The sequence below is a fragment of the Giraffa tippelskirchi genome, chromosome 12 (assembly GCF_054371585.1).
Source record: "Giraffa tippelskirchi isolate mGirTip1 chromosome 12, T2T-mGirTip1v1.2.pri, whole genome shotgun sequence".
In the NCBI taxonomy this organism is placed as follows: domain Eukaryota; kingdom Metazoa; phylum Chordata; class Mammalia; order Artiodactyla; family Giraffidae; genus Giraffa; species Giraffa tippelskirchi.
The window spans coordinates 58,090,612-58,104,873 of NC_137286.1; the positions used below are offsets into that span (position 1 = coordinate 58,090,612).

A 14,262-nucleotide genomic window follows, 5' to 3' on the forward strand; every position below is an offset into this window, starting at 1 on the left:
TAGAAAGAGTGAATGAATTCACAAAGAGATAAGTGGCAAGGCTGATGTGGTCTAAACGGGCTAACCTACACAGGATTCCTCCAGCACCTGCATCACAGGGCAATGATGCCACCTGTGCCCACTGTCCAGCCAAGCCACACCCCCAAGAAAGGTGGCAGAAGCTAGGAGCTGGCTTCAGTGAAAAGAGGACAGACTGAGTGTTTGTCATTTATACTTTAAGGCTTGGAGGAAAAAAATCACTACCCATTTTTAAAAATACAATAATAGTAGTAATAACAGTAGTAGTGGTAGCAGTAGAATAGTAGTAATGCCCTGAGGCCTCTATGATATCTGCTCCCAGAGTCCCTGCCAAAGGGTGACCTCAGTTTAGACCAAGGTCTTCCCGATAACCTGCGGTCCTAGGAAGAGCTCTAATCAGACCCAGATCACATTCATCACCAACCCTACAGCAAAGGTTTGAAAAAACTATCTGCTATAAAGCTACTTTATAAATGTATAATATAAAACTGGGCTATCACTTAGGAAATTTCATATTGCCAGACACCATGCTAAGTGCTAGTCAACACAATGGTGAAAAATCAGAAGTGGCCTCTGCTCTTTTAGAACTTACAGCCTGGTCAGGAAACATAAAAACAGTTAAACACCCCGATGGCATGGAGGGAGGCAAGTGACAAGGGAGGTGGGAGACAGGACAGAACAACTAGGGACAGTCTCCCTAAGGAGGTAACCATTAAGCAGAAGGATGGAAGAACAAAATGCTGGCCTCGTGCTGAGCAAGATCAAGGGCCACCCAGACCAAAGGAACAGGCTGTGCAGAAGGAAGAAAGGAGCAGAGGGCAAGTGCCCAAGGGCAGCCAGCAGGCCTGCAGCATGCCTGGCCAAGAGAAGAGGGGTAAGGTCACAGGAAGCAGGCAGGCAGAGGCCAGGGTAACAGGACTCTGGTCAAGTTCCAGACTTCAGGTTTCAAGAAAAATGCAGTAGGGGGCTGCTGAAGGGTCCTGACGTGGCATAACTGGAGTGCGTGTTTACTGCCTCTGCCAGGTCATACTGCAGCAGGAAACCAAACCGGAGGCAGTGCACGCTGAGACAAGTGATGACAGTGGCTTAGACTAATGATGACAGTGAAGATAACGGGAAGACATGAGCTAGATGCGGCAGTGCACAGGGCAGAATTTGCTGCTAGATGGAGGGGGCGGTGAGGGGCCGGACTGTCTACTTTAGCCTCACCACTTCATATAAGTCAGTGCAATTCAACTAGTAGCTTTCATATTGTGACACATGTATAAACTAACATTGGAAACAGTTTAATTGCTGTTAAGATCCTAGCTCTTTCCAAAGTGGGAAATTGATGAACCTGCCAACAGAAGAACAAGCTGTACATTATTCTAAAATACTAAATATTTTCCTTGAGATATTACAAACTGAATTGGTATTAAAACACTGATGAACCACCCATATAGGCAGTGAGGTTTGGGCACGAGGGCAAGAGCTTTGGAGTCATTTAGATCTGATTTCAAAAATCTCTAATGTATGATGAAATAAACTGCCACAAAAGAGTCAGCACAAACTATAGGTTCAGACTCACAAACACTGCAGATATTGAAATTATCTAATACTGAAGATAGAGATGTGAAATATCTTTTCAAAAGTTTAAATATGGAATGTAAAGGGCCAAGATTTGTTAAATGCCCAATAAGATTCAAGAGGGAAAGAAAATAGAGCTTCTAGAAATTTATGTCTGAAATAGCCAATGAACTGAAAATATATGTCTGAAGAAATTATGCAGAATGCAGCACAGAAAGACAGAACAAGTGGAAGATATGAAAAGCAGGTTAAGGGAGATGGAAAGTAGAATGATGAGCTCCATCCAGCAACAATGTAATTAAAGTTTCAGAAGGAGAAAAAATAATAAGGAAAAGTCAAGATTTGATGAAATTTGATTGAAATTTCTCCAGAATTAATGAAAGGCACCAATCCTCTGACTCTGGAATCCCAACCAACCCTAAAGCAGGGAAAATAAAGAAAACTCCCCTCCTTAACATACTATAGTCGAGTTGCAAAACAACAACACAAAAAGATGAAAGTAGCCAGAAGGAAAAGACAGATCCTCCCAAGAAAAGGAGAACCCCATTGACAGCGGTCTTCTAAATGGCAACTATGGAAGCCAGGAGACAATGGAAGAACATTTCTAAAGTGAGAGAGCAGATAACTTCACCCTCCATCCAGCAGAAGTAACTTTCAACAATGTGGGTGAAATAAAAACATTTAGAAAAACAAAATCTGAGTTTACTACCAGCATATCTTCCCTAAAGTTATTTCTAAAAGGGTGCTTATCAAGGGAAAGGAAATTGACCTCAAGAGGAAATTAGTCAAGAAGGAATGGGAGCAAAGAAAATGAGAAACATGTGGATAAAACCCAAGCCAACGCTGACCATACAAAACAAAAACATCTACTTTAAGGAGACAAAAAAATCATAATAGAACTAAGGTGCTACACAACAAAAGAAAAGAAATTGGAAAGGAAGTAATTGGAGTGAAGTCACTCAAAGGCCCTTATATGATTTCAGAGAAAGTTTAAAACTGATTAATTTCAGGATTAGTTAGAAATCACATGCATACTAAAATGTCTAAGTTAGTCCCTAAAAGAATAGAAATATAGATATTAAATTTCAAAATAGGAGAGAGGGAAAAAATGGAATTAGGGCCAGGGTGGGGAAATCTCAATTTTAAAAAAGGCAAGAAATGAAAACAAGATGATCTATCAATATTCACATTTAACTCTTATGATTAAAAACATATTCATCAACAAGTAACCAGACTATGCTTTTGCACAAGGACATATTTTTATTAATGCTTCTAGCAAGCATTTTTTATATTTTTACTCAGTTATCGTGCATTCTGGAAAAACACAGAACAATTATTTTCCTTCTACAGAGCTTACAATAATGGTTTTTCAAGACATTCTAATAGCCCAAATGTGGGCTACATACATGCATTACAGAAATCACTTGCTAGAAAACATAAAGGTAAAAACGAATGAACATGTGTAATTCCCTGTTTGGGCCTATATGCGTCTCCCCACATACAACACTTGGCAAAACCGATCCACTAAGCAGCATCTCACAGGGCACAGTGGGCGGGGAGACAACTCAGGGAGCAGAAGTCATGGCAAGGCTGGCATCATCACAGCTTCAGCTTCTCAAGCACTTACCCTGAAATACTCAGGGACTCTCATGAGGGGTTATTTCAGCCCAGTGCAATGGAGAAACGAATGCGGCTTTCTCTCTCTGTCTGCGGAATTTGCAAGTAGTGGTTAGAGACTTGGTTTCCAAGAAAAACACATTTGTCTTAATTTCTGCAAGACAAGGAAACCAAGCGGTCTAGGAGGCTTTGGGCCTTGGGAGCCCCCAACACACACATGAACAGGAGCTCCCCTTCTGCCCTCCCTGGGAGCCCCCAGCCCTCAGCCTCAAGCCATTTCCAGTGGTCCCTTCGCTGCCCAGCTTCGGAGGAGCAAAGAAACATCAAAATCATTCTGTGCTTTGACAGACAATAGGTGTTGGTTTAAGCAGAAAACAAAGCTACTGTGTGGGCACAAGGAGTGCACAGGGTCTGCCGGGAGAGCAGCCCCAGTGGCTCAGAGAAGCGGGGAGAAAGACGAGCCTGGATTTCCACAGGATAGGGCCTTTGGAGGCACAGTCTTTGTGTTCCACCCCCACAGAAGTTTGCTGATCACTGGCCTTGAAAAGAAAGCCTACAGCAGAGGATGAGTGCGCTGCAAGGCATGGAATCTGTAAAGCATAGCTGTTAAAGCCAAGCAAGCATCATTCAAAGGCCCTAGACCTTCAGTTGCTACTGACACTCACTTAAACCCCCAACAATAACCCTGATGTTAAAAGTCACATGACGCCAGGAGCATCTGACCGCCAAGTGTGCTTGAATTTTGCCCTAAAATTGTGTTCTGTGCCACACAACACAGCAGAAAGCACAGCCATTTGCTATAATCCTCTGTTTGGAATTTCCCAGGGCTGAGCTACAAATAAGAATGTCCTCAGAGGAGTTAGGAGCCAGTTGCTGGCAGGGACCCTGCTAAGGCTAGTCAGGCAGTCACCAGATTAGGGTTTCAAAGGTCAGAAAGACAACACCTCAGTGCCCACCCCCTTCCCACCTCCCAGCCCAAGTCCTGGCTGCCCGGTCATTCACTCTATTCTGCCAGGCCACGGCAGGAGCCGGAGCTTAGGACACCAGCCATCTCTGGCCTGGCCTCGTATAGCAGAGATAGCCATTTAATACAGACGTAAAATACCCCTTGATGTCTAGAGGTGGAGGTGGACAAGGACCATCTATAGGATGGATACCATTACATGGCAAAGAATCACAACCAACAGACAGGGGCATCCGTTAGAGAGCCTGGACACTCACTGAGAGCCAGGCCTTCCCAGGGAGAGTGAGACCCCTGGACAGACATCTCCCGGGGGATGGGCTGACCAGTGGCGCTCAATCCCAGGGATGGCAGGCCAGCACGCAGCACCGTCAGACATCCTAATACACAAATCTGCAAAATCTCCTGGAAACCCTCCCGATAGCCAGGGAACCAACAAACGCCTTCACCAGCATCTGAAAGGAAATGATTCCTCCATCCGAGGCTCACAGGGCTCCGACCGTGTGCCAGCAGCCAGCAGGGCAGAAGGACAGAAAGATCAGTAAGGTCCTACCGTCAGCAGGATGACAGTCTGGTTACAGTGACGGGAAGTGCGCGACATACTTCATAGCAGAGTGGACTTTTAGAGACACGCTCATCCTCTCCCTTCCCTCTTGATGAAGCAATGGAGACTTGTCCCAGGGCACAAAAGCTCAAGTCACACTGACAGGGTTCCCGGGGCCCAGTCCAGCCCTCTGCCACAACCCCCAGGGAAGACTTGCCCCCAGGAACTGAGACCCCACCCACCCACCCAATCTGCCAGATCCCTGTTCCTCTAAGAGGACACCTCTATACTTCTACATTTTGGTCTGATGAATATTTGACCAAAATATTCATCAAAATGGCTGATGAATATTTAAAATTATTTTGAAGTGTTTTGTTAACATGAGTTCATCTCTGAGGAACTGGCTCATGGAATATCATCTTCCTGAGCCTCCACTTTGGTTTTAGGGTGGGGGGGCAGGGGGCAGACATCACCCCCATGAGAGGTCCCTTTCTCTGGGAGTCAAACCGCCACCAATTGAAATCCCAACACTGCCACTTACTTGCCAGGTGACTAGGCAAACGGTTTCTCTCTGTGCCTCAGCTTCCTCACCAGTCAAATGGGATAAAATTAGTATCTACCTTTACTATTTACTATAAGGATCAATTGGGCTTCCCTGGTAGCTCAGTTGGTAAAGAATCCACCTGCAATGCAGGAGATCCTGGTTCGATTCGTGGGTCAGGAAGTTCCCCTGGAGAAGGGATAGGCTACCACTCCTGTGTTCTTGGGCTTCCCTGGTGACTCAGACGGTAAACAATCCACTTGCAATTTGAGAGACCTGGTTTGGGTCCCTGGGTTGGAAAGATCCCCTGGAGAAGGGCATGGCAACCCACTCCAGTATTCTGGCCTGGAGAATCCCATGGACAGAAGAGCCTGACCGGCTACAGTCCACAGGGTCACAAATAGTTGGACACGACTAAGCACAGCATAGCACATGAGGGTCAACTGAGGTAACACTTGGAAAGGGCTCACAGCCATGCCTGGCAGGCGGAAAGGTGCTTCTGAGGGTTAGTGTACCAAAAATGCCTTCAGGTGTCCCCACCAAAAACGCGAGGGAACCTTCCTGCACTCATAACCACCTCCTCAGCCTTCTCCCTCTTCTTTTCCTGAAAAAGTTCCAGAAACAGCAGCTGCGCCTGATGGCCTTCAGGGTCTGTGACCTCTGACCCCCTTCCCTGTGGCCTCTCCCTCCCCAGCCCCTCTCCTGAGCCCTGAAGTCAGCCCCTGCCTGGCCTCCCTCAGCCCGGGGCCCTCTCCGATGCCTCGATGGCTCGTCTCAGGTTTCCAGAGCTTCTCCCTGCCTGAGCCTAACCCTCCCCGGGAGAGACGCCCTCCCCAGACCTCCTTCTGTTCTACTCCCTCCTCTCAGTAACAGGGGTCCCCTACAGGGCGCGGGGCCAGCACTGGCCTTTCTAGATTCCTTGCCTGCTCCAGAGTCAGAGTGTCTGACTAACTCTTCCGTGTCTCCAACCGGAAGACACAGAACCGTTCTGAAGTTGTGTGTTTGGGCTGACCCTCCCAGAGTCAGTCCCTTTAGTGCCATCACCACGGTCCCTGTTCCCCCAGAGCAAGCTTCCTCCTTGCTCGCTGGCTTTCCTGTCTCCAAAGCTCTGCTTTTATCACCGTGGCAAACTGTCTGGCACCTAACTTTTCTAAACTGGAACTCGAAAACTGACTTCCTCAATGGAGATCATACAACAGATGATTCTCACAAACACTTCAATTATTTGTGTAAACTTGGACGTGCTAACTAGCTTCAGTCATGTCTGACTCTTCATGACCAAACCCTATGGACTATAGCCCGCCAGGCTCCTCTGCCTTTGGGATTCTCTAGGCAAGAATACTGGAGTGGGTTGCCATGCCCTTCTCCAAGAGATCTTCCCCACCCAGGGATTGAACCCGCATCTCCTGGGTCTCTTGCATTGGCAGGTGGGTTCTTTACCACTAACGCCACCTGGGAAGCCCTGTAAATAGGGGTTAGGGGGCAAAAACAAAGCAGCTTGTCTGAGTCTACTGAAACGTTCCCCAGGGACCCAGCAGTCCACTCTGATGAATGCAAGGTCTCAGCTAATCCTCATGAGGCAGTTCAAGATCTTGGTTTGCAGATGAGGGAAGTTCAAGGTAAAAGATGAGAGGAGTAACAGGACTCAGTTGTGTCTGACTGTTTCCTTTCTTACACTCCAAGCTAAAATGACAGCAACAGATGGTCTGCTGGAACCCAAGAAGGCCTTCAGTATCAGGGAAATTAAAAACACATGCAAACTTTCAAAGAGAGAGACTGCATGTGTGGTCCTGGGATATGTCTTGAATTATTGAGGGCAACCCCCACCCCAGACACACCTTTACTGAGGAACCTCATCTAGATACAGAGGCAACTCTCATGGGAAAGTTACATGCCCTTTCCCTAGCTTTTCGTGCTAGAACTAAATGGGGACCGGCATACAGCCTTATCTGAAAGCAACAATTCTCAGTTTCATGCCTCCCTGCTAAAAGAAAAAGGATTCATTCCCATGTAGGCATGCGTGGCTGAAGCCCTGTTGGGAAATGGGCTGTCAGAGGTCTGGCATGGATTCAGCTAGGTAGAACTCCCATCCATTAGAATCTAGCACGCGTGGGAATGAAAAATGTGCAATTGCTGTGTGTCATCTGGGCCGTCAGCAACCATGAAAGCCACAGCAAACGCTGACATAAATAGAGGAAAATCCCGAAGCCGTTTAGGCCAACTGCACTTTTCCGGAAGACGAAACGACCATTACTTTTCCCATTAAAAGGGTAGGATAAGCAGGTCTAAGGCACTAGCTGGGAGGAACTCTCTGACTCAGGCACCACTCTGAGAGAGAGGGGAGGGGAAAAAGTCAAACTGAGCTTTGCGTGCAGACCTGCTAAGTGTTGAAAATACATGAGGTATTTCTGTACAGTAAGTCCCCAACTGGGCAAAGTCTCCTCCATTTTGCAGATGAGAAAGGTGATATCAAAGGAACAAGACACGTTCTCTTCTTGCCCCAGTTCTCAAGCAACAGACAGGCAACAGCACTCACTTATCAACCGACTTCCCAGGAAGCACTACAGAAAAAAATCACAAACGAAATAGTACTTCTCCTACACCTGGAGACGAAACCCCTTCTCCATCTCCGCTGCTGCTGCTGCTAAGTCGCTTCAGTCGTGTCCGACTCTGTGTGACCCTATAGTCAGCAGCCCACCAGGCTCCGCTGTCCCTGGGATTCTCCAGGCAAGAATACTGGAGTGGGCTGCCATTTGCTTCTCCAATGCTGCTGCTGCTGCTGCTAGGTCGCTTCAGTCGTGTCCAACTCTGTGGGACCCCATAGACGGCAGCCCACCAGGCTCCAACGTCCCTGGGATTCTCCAGGCAAGAACACTGGAGTGGGTTGCCATTTCCTTCTCCAGTGCCTGAAAAGGAAAAGTGAAAGTGAAGTCGCTCAGTGGTGTCCGACTCTTAGCGACCCCATGGACTGCAGCCTACCAGGCTCCTCCGTCCATGGGATTTTCCAGGCAAGAGTACTGGAGTGGGGTGCCATTGCCTTCTCCGTTCTCCAGTGCATGAAAGTGAAAAGTGAAAGTGAAGTTGCTCAGTCCTATCTGACTCTTCACGACCCCATGGACTGCAGCCCACCAGGCTCCTCCATCCATGGGATCCTCCAGGCAAGAGTACCGGAGTGGGTTGCCATTGCTTTCTCGATCTCTAGACCAAGACACACTTTTCACGGGGAATGTCACTGATTCATACAAGTGGCGTGGCCACCGTCCGTCCTTAACTCCCTCACTTGAGATCGGGGGAAAAACAACTCAGTCACAGCTTTGGAATGCAAGTTATAAAAACAAGTAATTCACCGCCGCTGGCTTCTAATAAAAGGCAAGGAGCCTCTATAAGACTGACTTTTCTCTTATAGAGGTGTGTGGTGGGAGAAAGCGACCAGTCTGCGTTCTGACTGCACGTGGGCGCAGGGCTGGTGGGAGGGCGGGACTGGACGCGAGGAGGCCTTGAGCGCTGGCCACGGGGCCCTTCCTGCCGCGGGTCCCCGAGGGGACAGGGGGAAGAGTGCAGAAGAGCATCCAACGCCCCTGTCTATGCCTGCGCCCATCCACACACTCCTTTCTTTGCAGGGCTGCAGGAAACGCTCTCGGGTATTTGTACTAGGTGCTTTCAAATTTAGAAGGCACACGGTTTCGCCGGGTTCTCCGGAGAGGGGGCGGGCTCCCGGACGCGCCCGCCACCCCAGGCGCCCCGGCTGGCCGGCTGGCCCGGGGCCGGAACTGACAGTCCCCGAGCCAGGGCCGCAGGGGCGCCCGCCGCCACCCTAGCCGCTTTATGGAGCACCCCCACCCGCCCCCACCGTGAGCTTCCTAGGCCGCCGAGGTTACGGGAAGGCAGAGAGCTTGTCAAACCCGCGGGTCCCCGGTGGCCGGGGATCCTAGGAACGGTCGGGAGGGCGGTGACCGAGACCCCTTGGCGGTGCGCCTCCGGGCGGTGGGCGCTAGAGCCCCGCGCGCCGAGCCCCCGTCCTCCCCGACCGCCCGCTGTCTCGCTCCGCCGCGGCCACAGGTGCGCGGCTCGCTGCGCCCTGGCGCCGACTCCGGGCAAAGCTTCCCTGGCTGCGCGCGGCGCGCGGTGTACGGTCTCGCTCCGAAGCGCGGGGGCCCGGAGCGCTCGGACCAGCCCAGCCATTGAAACCCGATACGCGGGGTGGGGCCCACACGGAGGCCGGCGAAGGAGGCTGGCGGGCCGGCGGCCGGGCTGCCCCCGCGCCCCTTACCTGCGGCTCCGCGGGCGGCCTCCGCGTCCATGCTCCCGCGCGCGCCCCGCGCCCCGCCCCGGCCCGGCCCCTAGGGATGCCCCGGCACCGGGACCCGCGGCGGCCTCGCCCGCGCCCTGAACTGCCCTGGTACCCACGGCGCCCGCCCCCTGCTCCGGGGGCCTGCAACCTGTCGCTAGGGACCCCGGCTCCCTACACAGTTTGCACAGCATGTTTGCACCACTCATCACCGCCTCCGATGAGTAGTGACTAGTTAGTGTCCCTCTGGGGCTTCCCTGGTGGTTCAGATGGTAAAGAATCCGCCCGCAATGCGGGAGACCTGGGTTCGATCCCTGGATCAGGAAGATCCCTTGGAGAAGGAAAAGGCTACCCACTCCAGTATCCTTGCCTGGAGAATTCCAAGGACAGAGGAGCCTGGCGGGCCCCAGTCCACGGGGTCGCAAAGAGTGGGACAGGATTGATCGTCTTTCACTTTCATAGACTCTAACTATTTCTGTTGGAAGAGGAGCTGTTCGCAGCCTCAGGTCCTCACCAGGGCCCCTAGGTCCGGCACCCCACTCTCTGAGCCCCTTCCCACTTTATTCTACTATTTCCATTTCTGTGGGCAAGAATCCCTGGTTTTATACCTTTTTGAAAATTCATACAGTTGAAAGGACGCTCAAAGACAACGAACGACACTTAAAGGCAGGGCAGCCGGTAATTTTTTCTTCCCATTTTTCTGTTTCTTTCCTAACAACTGTAAAGTGCTTTTTCTGATAACTAATACTGTTATTTATTAAATATTCAAGCTTGTACTCGCTTAAGAGAGCAAACTTCAGTGAGAAGCAATTGCTTCTCTAGTATTTCTTCTTGGCCTGTTTCAGGGTGTTTTTTGTCAGGGTGGTTTTAAAACACCAGTGGCCTTGGAACCCAAAGGCCTGTGGCCAGTCAGCTGGCACCTCCCCTCTTTGGCTGGCAGCTCTGGAGTTTGCCCTTGGCCTGGCTCCCTCCTCAGCCTGGAGCTCCATCCTCAGCCTTTCTGGCCCTCTGCCCCCAGGATGGGTCTAGAGTTCATTTCCCTGCATTTTTCCTGCACCCCAGCAAACACTGGCTCAGGGGAGCCTCTTGCTACTCCCCACCCTGCAACGCACCTGAGGAAGACCAGGGGATCCCCAAGCAGAAAATGAAAAATGGCCCCAGTTTCACTTCCATTGCATATCACTGCAGTATCTGCTGTGTCCAGAGCTGGAGGCTCCCCTCAGAGCCACCCTGACTCATCTCTTGCAACTGTGAGATTTCATTTTCTACAATGATTAAAACACAGAGCTTCTTGAGGGATAGCATTTCAGACACTTATCTCCTCCAAACACCTCCTTGTTTTCATTCAATGCACGTTTGTTAGGTTCCCACTATGGGCCTTATGGGGCTTCCCAGGGGCACTAGTCGTAAAGAACCCACCTGCCATCATGGGAGATGTAAGAGACACGGCCTTGATCCCTGGATTGGGAAGATCCCCTGGAGAAGGGATAGGCTACCCACTCCAGTATTCTTGGGCTTCCCTGGTGGCTCAGTTGGTAAAGAATTTGCCTGCAATGTGGGAGACCTGGGTTTGACCTCTGGGTTGGGAAGATCCCCTGGAAGAGGGGATGGCAACCCACTCCAGTATTCTTGCCTGGAGAATCCCATGGACAGAGGAGCCTGGTGAATCCCATGGACAGAGGAGCCTGGTGAACTACAGTCCATGGGGTTGCAAAGAGTCGGACACAACTGAAGCAGCTTAGGACCTATACTGTTCTAGATTCTAGGGACTCAGAAGTGAACAAAATGAACAAAACCTTGCCCTCACGGAGGCTACTTGCTGGGCAAGAGTGGGCAGGAGATAAAGAGAACAGAATGGTATGGTAAATAAGAGTTAAGGGGAAAAAAATAGAGAAAGGGGATCGGAGGCGGGAAAACCATGAAGAAAATGAGCAGTGTGGGAAGGGAAAATGGCCACGGCTACAGCAAGTACAAAGGCCCTGAGGTGGGAAGAAACCTCTTTTTTGGCCCCTGTGCCTGTGTGGAGCCCTTGGTAAATCAAGGATGCTCCTTACGCTGCTGGCACATAGGGCTAAAGATTCATTAACCCCTGCTGCAAAACATACATTGTTTGTTTGAACAAAACGTGTTCAAAAGCCTTGATACTTTTTTTTTAAAGTTTTTGTGTTGTTTTTTTAAATTACTTACATGGTTGTTTACTGAATTCCTGTTACTTCTTTTTAAAACAAAGAGCTGTAAACTGAAAAGTTCCCTGCTTCTCAGCTGCTTATTCAACTCCTGTTGCAAAGTTAGAGCTTAGTCAAATACTTCTTTTTCTTTATAGTTTCTGAGTGTTCTGTCTTGCTTGGGTAGGCCGAGACCACCCCCAAATTAGAAATAAACCCTTCTACATTTGCTTTCAGTGTTTGTACTATTTTGGGTCTTCAGATTTGAATTTTAAATCCAACTAGAATTTACTTATGAGTGTAGCATAAGGAATATATCTCACTATCGCCTATTGTTCCAACACCATCAAATGACCCATTCTTTCCTCCACTAATTTTAATTACTTCCTTAACCATTTATTAAATCCCTATATACATTATGACTCTTGCTTTATTACCCTCTTTACTATTTCTACAATAGCACGCTATTTGAATTACCACAGCTTTATCATAAATTTAAATATCTGAGAGGACAAATCTTCCCTCATTAAATATTGGAACCAGCTAATTAAGGAGATTGAGGTTTGACTGAGATTGTGCCTAGTTTTGAACACCGATTTGCAGAATATTAACATCTTCAAAGTTTTGAGTTCTTTCATCAAAGATCATAGCATACCTTGGCTTGGTCAGGTCTTTTACTTTACTCTTACTTATTTTTTTTTTTGGTGCCAAAGTTCTACAGTTCTTATAAATGGATCTCATATGTTTCTTGATAGGTTTATTCCTATATATTTCTGATATTTGTTGGCTATTTTTAATGGCTCTTTCTTTTCTTCAATTACATTTACTAATCAGCTATTGCTCTTATATAAGAAAATTGTTAGCTTGGGTAAATGCCAGTTTCATACCCAGCCAGTTTTATGAGATCCAGTAGTTCCTAAAATCAATTATCACAGAATTCCAAGGTGGACAATCAGATAGCCTGTAAATAAGTTGTTGATTTCTAAACCATCCTCAAACCTACTTAGCCACATGGCACTCACTTCTGACGCCAAAACTGCCCTTGACTCTAACAAAGAAAACATGAAAAATATTGTTTATATATGTAAACTGGAAAATAGGGGCCTGGAGCATGCTTTCAGTACGGTCTTCCCTTCATTCCAGGAGGTTGTTAAGCGCACTGCTTCATCCTTCAAATGGCCTCACTCATCTACACAGGAATTTCCTCAGTGTTAAGAACACAACTGTTTTAGGCATTCCCAAAGTATTTGTGAAATTTGAAAGAAAAATCCAGTATTTAGACAATAGGGCTAGCGAGGTATTGGATTTTAATAAGAAACCAATTGCTGTAGCCGCAGTTGTTACTTTTCAGTCAAGAGAATGTAATCCTTGAAAAAAAAAAAAAAGGAAAAAAAGCAAGACTTAGCAAAAATCAAAGGAAAGATACAAGACCGAGGAAAAATATCCACAGACCTTCCTCCTATAAAATGTAAGGAAACTGTTTGAGGATGGTTTAGAAATCAACAACTCATTTACAGACTATTTGATTGTCTACCTAGGAATTTGTGATAATTGATTTTAGAAACTACTGGATCTCATAAAACTGGCTGGATATGAGACTGGCATTTACCCAAGCTAACAATTTTCTTATATATGAGCAATAACCGATTAGTAAATGTAATTGAAGAAAAGAAGAAAAGTAAAATAGATTTACAGTCTATCACAGCAGACTGTCAGAAATTTCAAAGCACTAGTTTTCAAGCTATTAATTCAAATTTCATAGGTGAAGTTACAAAAACTATTATCTCTCAAACCAGTTTCCCATGGAACGCTAAGATAAGGCCAGCATTGTTATATGGTCTCTAACATATCAGTGTCCTAATTGTTTCAAAACAGTTTTAAATGGTTCAGAATGTTATAAAAGTCTCAAAATTTTAATATTTAAATAAGTAAATGTCATAAGCATTTGAGAGCGAGGCTTTAGTAGGAAGGTTAAAAATGTAAATATATGGCATCTGAACTCTCCCCCCAAAAGGAAACACAGCTTCAGGATTCTGGGTGGTGGAGCCCAATCTTGCCTAGCACAACTAGCAGTTACACACAGATGAGTGAGAAAAAATGTCAACTGATAGCTGCTTCAGAGAGCTAATTCCACAGCGGTTAAAAATCATAAGTGCTATCATTTTTGAAAACAAAACTGTCCACCATATTCATTCAGAATGCTCCTCTAATTTAACACCCGGTGAACCTAACAAAAAGGAGAAAGCAATGGGTTTTTGATGGAACATTCTGAATTACTTAATCCCTGTTTTGATTTTAATTAAAATCTGCTCACTTAACTGAAAATGTGTTCATGTATACCACAAGGTCACTTTACCACCAGCTGTGTCATGTTCTGCATAGGATAAAAATTATATTCTAGGGCAGCGTTTGGCAAACTACAACATACAGCCGAACCCAGCCCACTGCTTATTTTTGTGCAGCTTGTGGGCTAGAATAACTTTTACATTTGTAAATAGTTGGAAGAAAAAGTAAAAGGAGAATACCAGTTTGTGACACATGGACATTAAAATTTCAGCGTCC

General features: G+C 47.3%; 1 protein-coding gene across 2 annotated transcripts in view; it reads right to left on the minus strand.

Annotated features, from left to right (window-relative positions):
- LOC145530584 (protein FAM169B-like) overlaps window positions 1-9,559 on the minus strand; it is an 87,999-nt gene extending 78,440 nt beyond the window's left edge. For both annotated transcript variants that reach the window (XM_081552148.1, XM_081552147.1), the window contains exon 1: window positions 9,518-9,559. In XM_081552148.1, coding sequence (XP_081408274.1) covers window positions 9,518-9,548 — 31 coding nt within the window. In that variant the 5' untranslated portion in view covers window positions 9,549-9,559. The remainder of the gene's footprint in view (window positions 1-9,517) is intronic.
- Between the last annotated feature and the right edge of the window lie 4,703 nt (window positions 9,560-14,262).